The 20,059-nt window shown below is 36.2% G+C and overlaps 1 protein-coding gene across 5 annotated transcripts in view; it reads right to left on the reverse strand.

Moving 5' to 3' along the window:
- Positions 1–20,059, reverse strand: part of USP34 (ubiquitin specific peptidase 34) — a 239,468-nt gene that overhangs the window by 14,105 nt on the left and 205,304 nt on the right. For 4 of the 5 annotated variants that reach the window (XM_079792020.1, XM_079792024.1, XM_079792021.1 and 1 more), the window contains 9 exons: positions 18,880–19,027; positions 13,918–14,552; positions 12,192–12,349; positions 10,269–10,347; positions 7,701–7,827; positions 6,531–6,638; positions 5,265–5,369; positions 5,024–5,148; positions 3,894–4,017 (listed from right to left, as the gene is read on the reverse strand). In XM_079792020.1, the coding sequence (XP_079648146.1) occupies positions 3,894–4,017; positions 5,024–5,148; positions 5,265–5,369; positions 6,531–6,638; positions 7,701–7,827; positions 10,269–10,347; positions 12,192–12,349; positions 13,918–14,552; positions 18,880–19,027 (1,609 nt within the window). The remainder of the gene's footprint in view (positions 1–3,893; positions 4,018–5,023; positions 5,149–5,264; positions 5,370–6,530; positions 6,639–7,700; positions 7,828–10,268; positions 10,348–12,191; positions 12,350–13,917; positions 14,553–18,879; positions 19,028–20,059) is intronic. The other variant, XM_079792022.1, reaches the window with a different exon arrangement.

The following is a 20,059-nucleotide window of genomic DNA, read 5'->3' on the forward strand; positions in this document are numbered from 1 at the left end:
CTGCCTGTGTACTTCCATATCTGCATCACATGGTTTTAATCATTATAGCTTACTTTTATGTAAGAAAGGGGGGGAAAAATAAACCCATACTTGCTGTTTTTATGCAGAAAAGGGATAAACAATAAGTGAATAAAAGTGGTAGGAGGCTGTGACATGATGTGTACCTGATATTGTTTTTAATTGTGAACTACATATTTAGTAAATACTAAAAAAGAAAACAAAACTACTGTATCTTTAGTTAAGTATTTAGAAATCAATAGTGCCAGTCCCTTTGTCAGAACTTTTCTAGCTAAATCTTCTATATTAACCTTTTGCACTCGGATGTCAAGTGTGACTCGACACGGTTAGCATCGGTAGCAGCTCGAGAAAAAAGCAAGCGAGTGCAAAGGGTTAAAGTATCAAAATACTGTGGTTTCAGACACACTGTTATTTCACATGGCAGTCAACAGCTTGTTCACCCTTCCTGAATTCTCTTCCCACTTCTGTCTCTCCTAACCCCATACCTAACTGTCCCCTCACTTCAAAAGTACTTCCACCCTCCTCCCTTTGTTTACCATTTAGTACTTTTAACTCTATCCCCTGCAATTCTAATCTACAGTTACTACATAATTCCTTTTATTCCCCTAATAATCTTAAAATCTGCTCAGTTACCCACGTGAAAATTACCACAAAGACTTTAACTCAAAACTGAAAATGACTTGCAATCCACTATCAGCCTTGAGACAATCCCATCTATGGCTGGTCACAATACTCTAGCCCTTGGACCACCCTAATCTCAAGACTCAAATGATTAAGAACACAACCAATTTAAACTTACCCTTTCCTCTCCTTGTTGTTATAATTTTTTGAAGCAATTATACAAATGAAAACTCATCAACTCTCTGCTTCCCATTACCATCATTAATATGGTCTTTGCTTGTTCAAGTTCTTTCCTAGGTGCCTCTCCCTGGAAATAATTATGTCAGCTGGAAGGAGTAGTTGCCTTCAAACACTGAGACATAATCTCTCCATTTATAAGAGGCATCAGGAAAGCAATGTTTTTAGTTCATATCCAACTTTCTGCATTAAATAAAATACAACCATGAAAAATTTCTATCCTGCTCAATTTGTGAAGGCTTTGGTTTCTATCTAGAGTTGTACTATTCTTTTTTATTTTAGGCTAGTCAAGTGAAGCAGTGAGAGTGGAGAAGGAACAAAGAAATCAGTAACTGGCTGTGATCAATTAGTTGTAAGACACCACTGCACTCGGGCCAGCCAATGTGCTATTCTAATACAGTTGCCACCAGCCACATCCGGCTCTTTAAATTTAACTTGGTTAAAATAAAAAAAAAAATCAGTTCCTTAGTCACACTTCAAATTCCCAACACTCACATATGACTAGTGGCTATCATATTATGCATGGTGATGCAGTTGGAGAATATTTCCATCCTTGTAAAAAGTTCTATATAATAGTGCATATGTAGAGAAATATAAGGCAGCATCAACAGTGCTTCATGGTTTTAACAGTGATAAGAGTATCCTAATATATAAAAACCCTGGGTCCATCACATCCACAATGACCGGAGGCTTGACCAACCGGAAGTCAGTCCTACAGTTAGTGCTGGGTTGCCATGGCAACCTAGCACTGACTGCTGTGGCTGCAGGCATGGTGACCCAGCACTGACTGCTGAGGGGGCCGTGAATCAGGCCTGGAGAGAGACCTGAAGAGAGACCTGAAGAGAGAAGCAGGGTCTGATCCGTAGCTTATGTGGCAGCTGTTGATCAGCACTTGCCTCTCTCTTTTGCTCCGGGCCTGGCCAGCAGCGGTGCCTCCCTTTCTCTCCATGCCTCCACCGGGGCTGTGCTGATCAGCCCCGCCTTTCTGATCAGACCCCGCTGATAGGCCTAGAGACTCTGACTGGCACAGAAACCGACCAATCAGAACCAAATCTGGGTGAACTGTGAGGAGCTAATGGCTGCCTAGGAGGCAGAGCTTTTGACGCTGACTGGCATAGAAACCGACCAATCAGAACCAAATTTGCCGGCAGAGGAGGGCAGTTGGGGGTGAGATCTGGCCAGCAGGGGAGGGCAGTTGGAGGCAACCAGGCCGTCAGGGGAGGGCAGTTGGGGGCGAGCAGGCCGGCAGGAAAATAGTTAGGTGTTAATCAGACTGGCAGGGGAGTGTTTAGGGGGTAATCAGGCTGGCAGGCAGAAGCAGTTAGGGGCAATCAGGTAGGCAGGCAGGTGAGTGGTTAGAAGCCAGCAGTCCCAGATTGTGAGAGGGCAGTCAGACATCACCCAAGGGGTCCCAGATTGTAGAGGGTGCAAGCTGGGCTGAGGGACGCGCCCCCCACCCCCGTGCACAAATTTCGTGCACCGGGCCTCTAGTAAAATATTAAGAAAGTTGATTCAGCTAATGTGTCTAAGTGAGTTGTCCTTTTCCTCCCTCCTCCTGCTTCCCTCCATATATAATGTCCCTGAAACTGTATATGTGTGTTGTTAAGAAACAGTTCCAAACAGGAAAGAGCATTCATTATTTGGTCAGAGCTGTTGAAGTAGCTAAAATAGCTCCTCACATTATTTTTGGTATAAACCATATGAACACAATTACCAAGAACTTTTTTTAAGGTCAGCATCTTTATAAGTCCCTCTTTATCTGGGAACAAGGCTGTGTTACTAGAACTCCTGGATATTCTTTTACATCTGATCACTACTGCTGCTACATTTTAGCTTTTTACCAAGTGCCACAACCCAAATGTGCAATCACAAAATGGCCAATCTATATCCTCACCCCTCCCATCACCATGTTGGCACCTCAGCTATATATATATTCAGCTAATGATAACAGGTGGAAGAAACAGCCTTTCAAATCTGAAGATGCTCTAATCACTTACCAATAAGATGGTTTTTCTGAAGAGAAATTATCCCTGACAGCTGTTACCACTGCCTTCTTGGATAATGAAACCTAAAATAGGTTCACATCTTTTGCCCTACCTATAATGGATCAAAACCTTTTCCACAGAAAGGAAGAGGTTGTGATTGAGAAGGAACACAAGGGGACTTCTAGGGTATGGTAACATTCTATTTCTTGACCTGCGTGATAATTCCATGAGTATTTTATTTCCCATGCTCTGAAAACTACAAAACACTGAAAAGGATCCTGGACCATCCCTAAAGAAGCAAGACCCACAGATCCTGGGAACTCTGGAGGTCCTGAGATAGGGGACATCTGAGGAGGGCTACATGTCTTCCAAAGATTTATCAGCTAAAAAATGTCACCCAAAGGGAGCATTCTCTAACAGCTCTCAGGCACATCCTTGGAAAGACAATATTACTTATTAATTGGCATTTTCTTCTCCCTAATAATTCACTGATGGTTTTGTTTTCTATTTCTCACATATTCCTTTTCAAATTTCCCTTTCTACTCATCTCTCTATTTTATGAGACTTACCTCCTAATTTACTCATATATGCACCTCTGCTTCACCCTAGCAAGCCCAGTCAGCTTGCTCTTGGTGTTACCAGCTCCAAAGCACAGCTGGCACTATAGATCTCAACTTACCCTCAAGATCAGGGCTGGGGAAATAAGCCTGTCTCCCTAAGCAGAACAGTTTTTGTTTTTAAATTCTGCTGGGCAGATGGAGGAGGATATGGGCTTCTATGTACAAAAGTGAGCAGCCCTACTCCACACTCCTGTATAGGCCAGCTGAAACTCTGGGCAGATCTATTCAATGGAAACCAGTAAGTTGGTGTTTTCTTAATAAAAATAAAAATGTTCCCAAGAATAATTAATATTTTTAAACATTCACTTTAAAAAAATAAAAAAAGGATTGTCTCAATTTTTTCCTCCCCTTCCTGAATGGCTAGGGACTTAAAATAATTCAGTGGAATTTACTGCTCATCTTTTATACTTACTCAGCTTAACTAATGTTTCAGTAAATTTTTCACAGTTGATTGAAACTCGGCATAATAGATGGATGAATTGATGATAAGAAAAGAAGTAGTCTAGCAGCATACGATCATAAACGTCATCTTTGCCCTGAAGGTTAAAGATGATAAAATGGTTGCACTTAAATTGTATAATAAATTAAAGAGCATATTTTGTGCAAATGTAATAAATTTAACTAAAAAGCTGATTAAATATTTAATATCTATAAGAATCTAGTTTTAATTTCCAAGTTTCTAGTAAGGTTATTAAGATCTTAATTGTCACAAGTTTATTTTCAGTGTGCAAATGCTGTCAATTAAAATTACCCATTATTTCTACATACTTTAATAAAGTAAAATTACTGTAAGATTTTAAAATGTGACACTTTTAACTCTATAGACATATAATCAAGAAGAATAAATTAAATTTTATTTTTGAAATAAATTCCAAATTATTTTTGTAATGGTTACTATAGGGTTAATTATTTTTTATAGTTTATCTTATAAAAACTCAAATATATTTAAGATACAAAGATAGTGGGCAAGGGAGAGTGTGAATAAAGTGGGGTGAAAAAAGATAAGTGGGAAAATTGTTTAAAAAATGTTGAAACTAAAACAAATTATCCTGTACCTTCTCTCCATAATTTAAAATTAGTATTATTTTTAGAATAAGCATTAGAGGACAAAGTCAGACTACAAATGATGATAAATCTATCAATTGTGATACAAAGCTTAGGTCAAAGGATTATAATTAAAGGTCAGTAAGAGAAGTCATTGATTTTGTGGTGAATTTAAACAGCAGTAAGTACCTAACTTGACTTTTCAGGTTTAGATATATATGACCCAGTTATAATTTGGCCTAGTAACAAACACTAATAAGGTTTTCCATTAAGATATTTTTAAGGGGGGAAAAAAAAACTTACTACTTGTGCTTACTGTTGATTTTGCAAATATTAAACCAACATTTCAGAGCACTATAAGGAAAAGTCCAAATGAGTCTAATCTTTTTAGGATCCACAAAATGGTCATTTAAGTCTAATATACTCTTAACTGCCAGAGGGGAAATTCCAAATTATTGTGTACTATATAAACATGGTTTTCCTGGCATCCCAACATACCTTACTGGTTTCCACCATTGTGGGCAAGAGGCACATATTGAGTTCAGGGCGCGGAGGCCGAATATTGCTTTTCCCTCCTATTAGCTTGATATTTTCTCGACAAGGGAAATAAGGTCCAAGAGACACTAAGACATTAAAAGTGTACAATAAGAATAAATGGAAAAAATAAATCTCCATGTTTCAGTGTGCAGAAAGATTAAATGCCAACCATATTCAAGGACTGGGCTAGATGAATACATACTTGGTATGTTACTGTGATGGTAAGTACAATGGTTGTGTTGTAGAAATGGAACCAGAGTATGAAGAAAGTCATGGGGACTCAAAAGCACAAGTTCCTTGAGGACATCTGAAAGTAAGAACACAATTTGGGTATTAAAAAACTGAAGTATGTCTACCTGTTACTTTCAAACTCACAAACCCTTTTGGAGTGACTAGTTGCAGTGTGGCAGGTGAAAAGTTTTAATGGGTCTAAACTGTTTTAGCTCCTGACACTGGGAGAAATCATGTCTGATGCTCAATCAAATCTGGATCAGCAGAGTTACTAACCACAAAAGGGCCATCATTTAGATACTAAAATTTAAAATTATTTATTTGTGTATTATTTATCCAAGAGAAGCATCAAGGAGAAGTAATCTGAGGGAAATATTTAATGCACATTATGTGTCTTCATAAAATCAACTGAAGAAACATATCAAGAAATGTAAGTAAGGTTCAAAGTTCTTCAGATATAAGGAATAATCCTTAATCTACTTTTGTTTCATGATGCTAGCTGGACTGATTCTCATCCTCTAATCACATAAGTGTCAAGCTCATGACGACAGGCGACTGGTAGAGATTCTGGCAAGATTACCACCATGCGCCTCTCTCTTCTTGCTGGAGAGGCACAGGCCAGTAATTCCACAGACCGTCAGGCCAATGCCTGCTAAGACTGACGGCTTACACATGACAGCCAGTTAGATATTCATGTTATTTTGAGAAACTGATATAAGCAGTTATAGTATCTAAAGATTCAAAGTGGCTTCTAAAGTAGCAAAAAATTCAATATAAATTTAAAATGAGGGGGTCCTTTAACAGGCACAAATTATTTTATTATAAATATGCAATCAATAAAAAGGTAAAATACTTAGGAGTCTATGAACAACTACTAAGAAGTATCTTTAGGCAAAAGAGCTCACAGTGAAATAATTACAACCCTTTACAATGTCAATTCTACTTTGTAAACATTTGCATGATTCTATCTTGCTTATCTAGGTTAGAAGATTCAGAGCAAGAGATCTAGAGATAACCTAAGGTCAAAGAGCCCAGATATACTAAGTGACCAGCCCATGATCACATAGGTCATTATTGGCATGTTAAGAAATAAAATTCGATTTTCTTAGGATCTGTTGGCCATTGCAAGTTATATATAAAAAGTACAAATGTCTTTCCAAACCATACAGAACATCACATCTTACAGAAAAATAAGTCCCACAAAAATGTTCTTTACTAGGATTTCTAAGTTACTTACCGATACAGGCATTTCTAAGTTCTGGAGGGCTATAGGAATTAAGAAGAGTTAACAGTTTATGGGCAAATTCAATTCGCTCTTGCCACTGGATTAATGCTTGTTTCACATCTGCAAATACAAAAATACACATAAATATGCCATTTGAGATCAAACCTCCTCACAATTATTTTCTATGTAAACTGCAGAATACTAACACTGAGAAACTCATATCCTATATAATAAAAGCCTAATATGCTAAGTGTCCAGTCATCTGGTCGTCCGGTCATCTGTTCAACCAAACAAAGCGTAATATGCTAATGATATGCTAAGGTCGCTCAACCACTCGCTATGATGTGCTCTGACCACCAGGGGGCAGATGCTCCGACCTGTAGGTTAGCTTGTTGCTGGGGTCCGCTGATCGAGACTGAGTGAGACAGGCTGGACATGCCCTGGAGCTCTCCTGCAGTCCCTCTCTGGCTGGGCCACCTCCCACGTCCCTCCCAGGTCCCGATCATGCACTGGTGAGGTCCCTTGTCCTGGCAATCCAGGACCCCTCAGGGGATGTCGGAGAGCTGGTTTCAGCCTGATCCCGCAGGCCAGGACAGGCCGAGGGACCCTACTGGTACACGAATTCGTGCACTGGGCCTCTAGTTATTACATAAACATATTGGGTAAAAGCTATGACTGTTTTCATGAGATGGCTACTACTATTAAACCTGCTAGATTTCTTAAAGCACATATTTTAGTGATGAATATACCCTATATTCTAGAAATTTATATGAAGTTCAGAGTTCACATTATCTTACAAGTACACAAGAGATATTTTTACAGTTATTTCTCTTGAAACCAAAATGATCTAATTTAAGCCATGAAGTTTCATGCTTAAAGAACCTTCACAAAATACTCATATTGTTACTATGCTGGAAATGTTTTCCAGTCTCCTATACCTTGACACTTATAACATGCCTATTTTTGGGGTAGACATAAAGAAAATAAGAACATTTCAATCTTATATCAAGAGGTCATGATAAGCATTTCTTTATGACTAGCAACAGCCCCATCTTCTGTAACTGGAGATAAAAACAAATTATCTGAAGCATTCGGTTTAAACGCCTTATTTTGTTCTTTAACAGTTGGACTAATAACAACAAACAAACAAACAAACCAAAAAAGAGATAGGAATAGCCAAACCTTTTCTCTGAAGATATGGACGTGTAGACTTCAATACCGAAAGGAATATTGACAGAAGTTCTACTAAGTCTCCAGTCACATGGCAAGCGGTGGCTTCATGATACATCATGTGCAGTGTGTTGAATGACTACAAGTGATTTAAAAAATGGAAAACTTCATTTCATTTTTACTTTATTGAGCCACAAAATTGTAGAGCTCATTCTAGACAGATGTTTTCAGACTCAGACTATGTATATGCATATGAACACAAAGAAAATGCGTTTGTTTTTTTTTATCTGAAAGTCAAATTCTCTCATTTAGCTCTTTTAAAATATAGAACAGTCCTCACACTTCAGAGCCCTAATATTTTGTGTACACATTTTAGTGTGAAGGAATAATTTATTTAATCAGATTTTTCTTCTTTTTGTTACTGTTTGCTCTAAGATGGCAAGCATTAGAGAGTATAAGGCAGCAGGCAACAACATGAAGATTAGGGAGAATAGCAAGGCTTCTAAAGAAAGAAAATGATGACATAGCTGTCAGCTATACTCAAAAGGAAGAGGTAAAAGAGCTCAAAAGGGTAGGAATTTCTTTAATCACTAGTGGCCTGGTGCACGGATTCGTGCACATTGAAAGGAAATTAATTAGAAGAAATATTTTAATATCGCTATTTGCCCTTTCTCTATAATAGAAGTGTCAACCAAATTCATGATCGACAATGATGGAAACATACGCATGCGATTGGCGCCAGCAAGAGCTTTACTTACAACACACATGCGTGAGTCAACTTAGCCTTTTATATATATAGAATAAACTTGCTTAATTAGACCTGCTTTCTGATTTAGCTAAACTTTTTCCAGCCCAGTGAAGCACTTTTCTTTCAGGTAATTGTCAGCAACACAGCAGTAAATATCAACACCAAGCAGATTATTATTGTAGATCACGCAGGGAGAATAAAGGGTAAAATATTTAACTGCAGCAGTGTTTGACTATATTCTGCGCAGTGAGAAAACCTAAAGTCATTTTTAAGGTCCACCATGAAAATGACTTTAGGTTTCAGTTGGGTCAAGTTTCTAAGCTTTCTAAATCTCCATTTTCCGACTAATGAAAAGAAAATAGGATTCCACAGAGTCTCCTATCTACCTACTCCAGGACTTCTGTGAGGATCAAATGGTATGAGGTATGAGAAAATGTTTCACAGACATTTGGTTAAAGTATAAAATGTTTCCACCAAGCTATAAAGCAAGTCATGTTGCTGGGCTGAAGAAACTCAGAGGCAGCTAGTCACAAGGGAGAGGAAGCTGGGCGTTACTACGTGACATAATTACCTGGATGGACACTTAGCATATTAGCCTTTTATATATATAAATACTGGCTTGTTAAATCTATTAACTCCTTTCTTTAACTATATTAGTTTAATTAAAGCCTTAAGATTTTTCCCCCCACTTTCTTTACACCATCTTTTTCTAATCTTTTCAAATCAGTTCAAAATTCATGGCATAGAATCTGTGGCAGTACATAATCTGAACGATGTACTTGTGCGACACTTAACCTGTAGACTGTGAAGATAGGAACCACGCCTGTCTTGCTCAATGCTGTATCTCTAGTGCCTAGCACAAAGCCTGGCAGAGTAGACATTCAGACATCTGTTGAATGAAATTCTCACTAATGCTCTTTCACTTACCTTTTGTTTTAGCCAAACAGAAATAGTTGGCATTTCTCAAATACGACCAAAACTTTCTTGCCTCTGTGCCAATTAAGTCATTTATCATTCCAAGTCCAGATTCTTCATAGTAGTTTCAAACATGTTGTATTCCTATTCTGCCATACCATTTTCTGGAAAAAACCACCCTACCTCTTAATCTCACAGTACCCTTGGCATATATCTTTCATCTTATCTCCATTAATACACTAAAGGTTACAATGGACCTCTATGGCCTTAAAATCACCTCAAAGCGTGGATGTTCAAGAATTACGGGAAGAATGAATGGCTGATTTTAACAGTCTCACTAGCTTTCTCTGATGATGCTAAGCTCAGTTTCTTAATGCTATCAAATAAGTGAGCTCTTGAGAAACTGTGCCTTTGAATAAAATGCATAAAACTAGTCTACTTCAAGTGTCTGTTCTAAATACAAACTGAGCCCTAGCCAGTATTGCTCAGTGGATAGAGTGTTGGCCTGTGGACTGAAGGGTCCCGGGTTCAATTCCAGTCAAGGGCACATGCCAAAGTTGCAGGCTTGATCCCCAGTAGGGGGCGTGCAGGAGGCAGCGATCAATGATTCATTCTCTCTCATCATTAATGTTTCTCTCTCTCTCCCCCTCTCTCTTCCTCTAAAATCAATAAAAATATTTTTTAAAATAAATAAATACAAACAAACTGAGGGGGAAAGTATGGAATTACTATGGAAAAAGTAAATAGCACCCTAAAAACTGTGACCTAATTATTCTCTGAATATTAATTAGCATCTACTGACTGGTATAATTAAAATCTAAATACCTGTAAAACAGTCTACAATAAACTCTAAATATCCACAAAACAAGAAGTCTTGGTGAGAAAATTAAAATGACATAAATCTACAAAATATTTACCTCAGTCATCAGGATCAACCCTCGATTAAATACAACAAGAAGCCTGTCTTCATCAGATTCTAATAATATTCTGAAGGCACTGGAAGAATACATAAAGTCTAATTTGAGAATTCTGAATCAGAACAGAACACTTTGCTGATTAAAAAAACAAAACAAAACCAGAAGTACATTGTCATTTAGGCTCTCTACTTTCCTACTTATAGAAAGAGACTACTACATCTATTTCTTAGTAATTCAATAAAAGGAGATATATTAAATATGAAACCCTCTAAGTAACTTAAAGTTATGTCTAACAGTATCTAGTCTACTCTTAATTATCCACAATGGTAGAAGAGAGATGTAATAAGAATATTTTGAAAGTTTCAGTATAAAAAAATGCTTATTTTTATAATGGGTTTATCTTTGAGATTATGCTAAGTTCTGAACAATAATATATACTTATATTATCAAATCACTCATTAGGTGGTTATTGGGAAAAAGAGAAACATAACGGGAAAAACATTAAAAACATATGGTGGCCCTAGCCGGTTTGGCTCAGTGGAGAGAGCGTAGGCCTGCACACTGAAGGTTCCTGAGTTCAATTCCAGTTGAGGTGCGTGCGGGAGGCAACCAATTGATGTGTCTCTCTCACATCAATGATTCTCTCTCTCTGTCTCTCCCCCTCCCTTCCACTCTCTCTAAAAATCAATGGAAAAATATCCTTGGGTGAGGATTAACAAAAAACAAACAAACCAAAACATATGGTGGCCTTAAACAGTTATTATTCTTGTTAGCAGACCTAATTTCATTATTAGGTACTGAAAACTGCTGTTATATAATATGACTGGAAATCCTTCCATTTCAACAAAATGTTTTCTTTCCTTTTTCAAAAAAAAGAATTAAGAAAGCTCCAAATCTTTTATTGAAAATAAAAACTTTTAAGTAGTAAATCTTGGGAAACCAATATATTCAAAATTAATGCCAACATTTTAAAAATTTCCTTTCAAGAGTCCTGGCAAAAGCATTTTGTGTATTAATAAAGATCCAAACTGAAAGTTTTCTGAAGAAGATAATGTGAAATAACTATCTTCAGTTGAATAGCTTAAGATACTAGAGTGTTCAATACTATGAACAAACAAAAAAACTCAGATACAGGCAACAGAATGGTAGCTACTAGACGTAAGGGTGTAGGGGAAAATGAAGAGGGTAATAAAGGTCATATACATGATGACAGGAGACTAGACTTTGGATAGTGTGCACACAATAGAGTATTCAAATGTACTATAAAGCTATACACATAAAATTTATATGATGTTATTAACCAATGTTACCCCAATCAGTTTAATCTAAAAAAATTTAAGAAGTTATTACAGTATTTAAGAATGTACTGCCAAGAAATTTGCCTAATAAAGGACATCATCTCCAAGTCTTATTAATATATAGATGCATTTTAAGAAAGTAACCTGGATTTTAATTTGCTCTGATTAACTGTAAGGATCATGATTTGTCCTTTTCCTAATTCCTAGTTAAAAAAGACAGATACGGCTAAACAAATGAAAAACATATTAATAGTGAGACTCATCCAAAGATGAAAAAAGCTATTTCTGGAGGCCTCTAGAACAGAACTGTTCAAGCATAATTTGGATGACTGCCAGAGAGAAAGCAAGCGTCGAACTTTAAATAGAACATTGTCGATTAAGGTTCCTTTCAACCTTAAGATTCTATCATTTTGACAAAACACAAACAATGCAAAACCAAACCCTGCTCAAAAGTAGCTCATTAGCTTTCAAAATATAAATTCTTCATGGTGACTAAACACATAAATGCTTCCCCAATAACCTCACAGAATTGGTAAACGTTTATAGTTGTAACTTAAATTGTCAAAAGTATGGTCCCTATCCTCTCAGGTGGAAAAACAAAAAAACCCACAAAACAACTTTTTACCTTATTAAAGTAGTCCAGCAGGAGCGGCCATCTAAGCAACGCAAGTAACAACTTATGGTTGTTTTCTTAAACTGTTTAATATCTTCTAATTCTTCATCTCTCATATCTGGCCTCTGAGCTATAAACAGCTGCATCAGATTAAATAGTTCTTCCACTGCCTAAAAAGGGCAAATAAACATCATGGTGATCTTTTAACTCTACAACTTTTTAGAATGTGTGCTTCTCATTCTAGATGTTATACTTATTAGCTAGCTCTTAAAATTACACAAATAAGTTCAATTACAGTACCACTGAAGAATAGTCATAAAATTAGCAATGAATTCTATTTTTAAAATTTCATATATAATTCATTAAGTGCATATCTCAAAATAGAATTTCAGGAAGATTTAAAAACTGCAAGTTAAGATAGTTCATTTTTAGTCTTAATACTGTTTCAAAACCAAGTTTTGTAACTTCAAATGTGCAGAGACATGCTGCAATAAACCTTTACCTTTTCTTTAATAAGTGAGAAATAATCACTTTGTCACAAGAATTTTACACCCCTCAATTAAGACCATTTCTGAGAAAACACTTTGGTGCCAAGATTTGGAATTATCTTTCTTGACTGATGGATGCTCAGTTCAAGTTACCTGGCAAAAATTGATTTAAATACCATTTTTATTAAAATCTCTAATAGATAAGTTCTACAATAAAAACTGTTACATTTCATTGATGTCAAGGTCAAAAAAACATTAGGGGATATTCTCATGCAGCACTCTTCAGAGGTATATTTAACTATGGACAGGTTAAGTAATGAAATCAAGTATTATTTATATGAATGTGATAGAAAAGATGCATTCACTCTTAATAAATCTTATCCTGACTCCTAAGTCAGCACTCTCATTCTTTTCCTTCTGTATTTTAGAGCCTTGGTTTTGAACGTGTTTTTCTTTTTTTGTACTTTCCCACCATTTCCTATTTAGCAAACAGCTTCTCATATTAGCAATTTGTGGCCTCTGAGTTCACAATAGCCTTAAAAAGGGTTCTGCACTCCCCTTCCAAACTCCTTCCCAGACTTATACCCTCTTGGTATAATTTTCGATTGACAACAGAGAATAAGAGATGACAACGAAAAGAAATATCCAGGAATGACAGCCTTATATGGAGGAGGTGTGTGTGTGTGTGTGTGTGTGTGGGGGGGGGGGAATGTAATATCAAACCTACAAATAGTCTGCAGAGGGAAAAAAATCATATTTAGATTGAATATATTTGTATTCTCACAGAACCTTTAACCATTTCATTCACTTCAAAGTAGTATGAGAAAAAAAAATACTAGGAAATACTACAGCAAAGATAAAAATATTATCTAGCTCACAACTTAGCTTAGCATATAGACCTTGATAATAAATATCAAAATAAAAATATTCACTTCATTAAAACTGTACCATAAAGTTAACTTTTTTCATTAGGTATATATGAAAGACACATTTACAAAACCATAAATTAAAATAGTTCAGTTCCACTTGAGAAAATTTCAATATCAACCTAAGACAAACTATCCATACACTTATAAATTTTATAACCATATAGCATTTTATGTTTCCAAGAAAACAAACACATGTTAAGTCTTTAAGAAAGAATAAAGTTAGACCATACTTCCATATTTTCTCACCATGTCCCAAAAGGGGAAAAACAGGTATTTCCAATCAATTTGAGGATACAGATATGAGTTATCAATTTTACTCACTCCAGGGTATTGGCTGGCATGGGGTGTGAGATTCTTAAAGGCCCACTGGATGTTCTGGTGAGAAGCCAGTTGTCGTGTAAATGTAGGAGACTGCTCACAGCAGAGCCTCAGAATGCCATAGTAGGCAGGCAGCATCCCACGGTTAAAAAGCACCACATCCTGATCATCATGGTCAGCAAGGATGTAATTGAAGGCAATGTTCTTGGTTACCACGGGGTTCTGAACAATAAGGCGGATATTCTCTGGACAGTCAGCACACACATTGTACCAAAATGAAAGCAAAGCCTGTTTATTGTGATTTGTAGCTATTGCTGGCTCAGAAAGTTTAGGCTGGAAAAGGTTCCACAAATCCATGAAATATGTGGAAAACATCAGCTTCTCAGTTTTGGAAATTAAACAGTAAGTCATAAAGCTAAAATAGGGCACAAGCTTTGTAGTGCCATGAACAGCAGCATCAACATAAAGTTTGGCTCTTGACAGCAAACCAAGGAGCACGTTGTAGACCTGATGTAGGACTACTGTTGTGTCTGGACTGAGTGGAAGGTCACGGGTTGGGATGTGCAAAGACCTTGTTGACCGGAACATCTGGCGGAATGAATTGCTTGGTATAAGGGACACCAGAAGATAAGCTGCAGCTATAAATGTAAAAAACACACACACACACACACAAAAAAACCGGTCAGATAGGTCCTTGTAAGATATAAAAAATAAACTGAAGAGCAGTCATTAAACACAAAGCCAACTCTTCCCTTTAAAAATTAAAATGAAAAATTTAAGGGATATGAACATCTCTTTTAATATCTTTCTGCTCTATCATTAGCCCCAGAGAAAGATCCCAAGGAATGATGTAGACAGGCATCTTCCATCTGTCACTGTTCTTTCTTGTCATTTCATTTCTTTTCAGGAAACAATATGGTTTAACAGAAAGAACACAGTATTTGGAACCAGAAGACCTACATAAGGCTGATGAACATGGTCAAATCATTTAATGTTTTAGGGTCTTAGTTTTATTCTTTACAAAATAATGGTAAATTCTTTTATAATAAATTATAGGTAAAGGTAAAATTTACTTATATTATAAAGACAGAATGAGACCTATTTAAAAGTCCTTTGTAGTACATAAGATTATATATATGCCAATTTTAGAACATTAACCCTTTGCACTCGCTTGCTTTTTTCTCGATTCCTTTATTCTAATGCTAACCGTGTCGAGTCACACTCGACATCTGAGTGCAAAAGGTTAACTTTGGAAATCTTTAAAAGTCTTCTAGGCTATCCTTGCACACAAAGAATCTCTCCAACGTACCTGAAAAATCTTAAGCCTATGCTATAATTCTGAGAGGTTAATGACTCATTAGTTGAGTCCATATGTAAAAGCAGTTACTATGAGCAAGGAAATGAGCTAGGTACTTTATAAATATTATCTCATTTAATCCTCACAACCATCTTGGAGGTAGGTGATATTACATTGGAAACTCTGAATCTTGAAGAAGCAAAGACCAAGGCCATACAGATAAAGAGGTGAAGCCCAAAATCAGCTTGGGAAACGATGATGATGATGATAATGGTAAAACAATAACATTAACAACAAGAATTGCTAACGTTTATTGAATGTTTACTATTTAACACCATAACTTTATATAGTAGGCACTACTTTTGTTATCTCCACTTTCACTGAGACTTAAAATAGTAAGGCTACCCGGTGGCACAACTGGAATTCAAACCCAGGTCAGTCTCATGAGCTCCTAACATTCACTACAGAGCCTCCTCAAGGCTTCTAATGACTTAGTTTAACTCTATTTTTAATATACCTCCTAAATTCTGTCTCCCACTATTTTAGCAATAATTTGATAACTTCCATTGTACTACCAAAGCAAAAAAGTCAGTATATCTATAATTAATTGTAATATAGTTTATAGATTACAAATTAAAATTTATTTCTGCACAATACTCCATATTTCTATGTATTTCTTCACCGATATATTGCTCTGGTAGTCTATTATCAGTATGGCTTAATTTGATATGTGCTTCAAATATAAAAAGTTGGTATGTAGGTATCATCCTGATAAATTTTTGTATAAAACTGCAACTAAGAAAAGTCATGATTTAAAAAAAAACTTATTCAGTTGAACTTAGAGCAAATCTACTTCCATTTCTATATGGCAACTCTTCAACTACTTTAAGACACCTATCATGTCTCAATTTTTCTTCTTTACTCTAAACATTCTCAGTCATTCCTTAAAAGTTATTTTGTAAGATTTAAAAGTAGTTCTCTGTAATCTTTCTTCTATACATGTTACTCTAATTCTTATTCTAAGTTATATTCATTCTATTCAAATACTTGGGCCCTTTTTTCAAGTTATAGAAAAAATACTTTTTGATATTACTACAATCTCCACCATAATACTTTTAAAAAAGGTTATTTCCTAACTGAACATCCAGATTTAAATTTTTCACAACTATAAATAATGTGTTTGGATATCCATATATTGGATGACTTACTTATACTGGAATCCTGAAATGACATTACTGAGTTAAAAAGGCAAAACGATTTTAAGGATCTCATCATACACTGCTAAGTTGCCTTTCATAAGGGTAACATTAACTTAGAATGAAACTGCAATGCATGAGAATGCATTTCCTAAGCACTGTCATGAATATTAGGTGTAATGGCTAGCCAAAAATCTTTTTTGGGCAGTAGAGTTCAGCATAGGTTTTTATTTATTTTATGTTCAGAAATCAGGACACGAATGCCAACCGGCATTTGCGTCAGCTCTATAAATATCCCATTACTGTGGAGTTACCTAAATTGGCAAGAAAAACAAGCCTATAAGCAGAGTACCAATGCCAATCCATGTCTACCCACGATGAAAGGTGTTTTTCCCAAATATTTTATTTTAGAATAGGTAGAACAGACAATCTCCACACACCGCCTCCCCATTTCCTCTATTATTAATAGACGCAAGTGGCGGGGAACTTCCCCACACACCATGCGCATCTGAAAAAAAATGGTTTTCCCTAAATGGCAGCCCTGACCAACTTTAAAATCATTTTTCGTGAGAATTTTCAGCTGAAAATATTCAAGAACGCCCGAATTGTAATATATTTTTATAATATTCATTGCAAATTGATTTTTTTAAATTAAATTCAAAATATCGTGGCATATCGGGATGGTTTCTGTTTTGGATGCGTGGCAGTTAAATGGTTAAAAAACGTTTTTATTGATTTCAGAGAGGAGGGAGAGAGGGATAGAAACATCAATGATGAGAATCACTGATTGGCTGTCTCCTGCATGCCCCCTACTGGGGATCAAGCCAGTGACCTCCTGGTTCATGGGTCAACGCTCAACCACTGAGCCATGCCTGCTGTGTGAGGTCAGGTATTTTTGTAGAATGATCCTCAAATTAGGTTTATCTGATGTTTATCATATTTAGACTCTCAGGTTATTGTTTTTGGGAAGAAGACCATACTGTGCCACACACACAGGTACAGTAACCGGTGCATTACATTATATCAAGGGTACATGCTATAATATAAATGTAACTCTTCAGTGATGATAATCTTAATCACCTGGCTGAGTTAATATTTGTCAAGTTTCTTTACTTCATTATTTCCTCCATCCCCCAAACTCTACTTTTTGAAAGCAAGGCACTAAGCTCAAACAAAAGGGGCAGGGAGTTATACTCCACCTCCGTGGGGACATAAATTATCTGAAATTCTGTGTGGGAGATCTGTCTCTTCTTCATTCATTCATTCATTCATTCATTTATTTTTATCAGTTTGGACTCATGAATATTTATTTTATACTGTGGGTCACAATCTAGCGCTATGTGTCATTTATTTTTTTACTCAAATTGTTCTAGCTTTGGTCATTGGGAGCTCTTTCCGGTTGGTTCTATGTCCCCTTGATATATTCCCATCACTTTGGCTTTTGAGTACTTCTTTACTTTCTGGATCTACAAGATCCTGCAGATTCATTTTGTATGTTCCCAGCCACAGTCCTAGAATCAGCCATTTCTCCAAGGAACTGTGATTCCTTTCATTGAAGAATGGTGTTTAGAAAAAGAGATCTGGGTATTCAACATGCTTGTTGCTACTGGAGTGTCACTGATTCCAGACCCTCCCAGTAGACAGCTAACAAATGATTTTAATGATTGAAAAATTTTAAAATATTAACTATTTTGATTTTTATTTCTTTGAAAACTATCATGAGAGAACATAATCTAAGTTTATTTACCAGCAATTCCCTATTCTGTGAAATATCTATATTTTGTATTTGTCCTTCTGTCTTCCAAGATCTTCATTTATTCTCCTCCAGCATGTGTTTAATAAAGATATTAATCATTTAATGCCCATAATTTCAGTGAATACTTTCCCTCAATTTGTTTTATGTATTTATTACTATTTTATTTTTAGCATTCTTTTTTCTTTTTCTTTTTTTAAGAGAGTAGGAGAGAGGGAAAAAACAGAAACATCTATGTGAGAGAAACACATCGATTGGTTGCCTCCTGCACGGGCCCTGGTCAAGGGCCGGGGTGGAGCCTGCAACCGAGGTATCGAACCTGGGACCCTTCAGTCCACAGGCCAACACTCTATTCACTGAACCAAACCGGCTAGGGCTATTTTTAGCCTTCTTAAATTGCTTTTAAGATAGAATTTTATGACCCTTTACTCTATTTACTAATGCTTTGTCATTCTATCAAGCAAGGAAACAAAAATGCGTTATGGTGATGTCACCTAAGAAAGGACTTTTCTATCCTTAAAAAAACCAAAACCAATATAGATATTTGTAAAACATTGGTATAGGTTTCCAAATACTAATAGAACTTTGGCTTTTAAAAAAATAATACCTTTAAGAGCATTTGAATTATACAACAATGGACATATTATAGTCACCTTACAAACAAAACAAATAAAAGTTGAACAACAAATGGTTTGTTAAATTCTGAATATTTGACTTACAAGTCCTGACTCTAGGGTAATTGTGAGCCAAAAGAAACCTCTCGACCCAGTTTTCCATATTCTGCAGGACCCAGCTATGTGCCAGTTTATTTCGGGGTGTCTGCACTGCCAACCAATCCAGACACTGAGAAGGATTATATTCAATTACCTAGAAATAAAACAGACAAGAACAGAATATAAAGCCAACTGAATGAGCAGTAACTTTTTAATTTACTTTTGGTATATGCCATTAAACATATAACCAAAATAATTTTATGAAAACTAGATCCTAAAAAGAAGTTTCCACCATTTGTTTTCCTTTTTTTTTTTAAAAAAAAAAAAATATATATTTTATTGATTTTTTACAGAGAGGAAGGGAGAAGGATAGTGAATTAGAAACATCAATGAGAGAGAAACATCGATCAGCTGCCTCCTGCACACCCCCTACTGGGTATGTGCCCGCAACCAAGGTACATGACCTTGACCGGAATGGAACCTGGGACCCTTCAGTCCGTAGGCCGATGCTCTATCCACTGAGCCAAACAGATTAGGGCTGTTTTCCTATTTTTAAAGCTACTTTCTCTTATCAACAGAAAATGTTCAGAAACATGTCATTAGATTACAAAATAAAATTAAAATAACCAAGGACTCTAAAATAAGACCAGTAAGAGAAGCCAATGACACATTAACCAAGGATTTTAACATGAGACCAATAAGAGAAGCCAATTACTTTTAGGTCTTAAGTTTGCAAATTAAAATAAAGGTGCTTTTAATTCTTTAAAGTTTCTCATCTTTACTTTTCCTATTGTTTGCTCAATCTGTTTCTGTGAGAATGAAAACTAGCTCACTGCACCACTGGGGAGTTTTTTTTGTGTGTTTTTTTTTTTTTTCATGGGGAAATAGAATTTTAGGAATCTAGAGTAGGGGTTGGAAAACTATGACTCGTGAGTCAAATTCTGTAGTTTGCCTGTTTACTAAGTATTTATGGGAACACAGCCATACCCACTCATTTATGTATTTTCCATGGCTATTTAAAAAAAAATATTTATTGATTTCAGAGAGGAAGGCAGATGAAGAGAAACATGGATGCAAGAACTAAACATCTATCAGTTGCCTCCTGCATGCCCCCTACCAGGATGGAGCCTACAACCCGGAATCAAACTGGCAACCTTCTGGTGTATGGGATGACGCCCAACCAACT

This window comes from Cnephaeus nilssonii, assembly GCF_951640355.1.
Source record: "Cnephaeus nilssonii genome assembly, chromosome: 15".
Taxonomy (NCBI): domain Eukaryota; kingdom Metazoa; phylum Chordata; class Mammalia; order Chiroptera; family Vespertilionidae; genus Cnephaeus; species Cnephaeus nilssonii.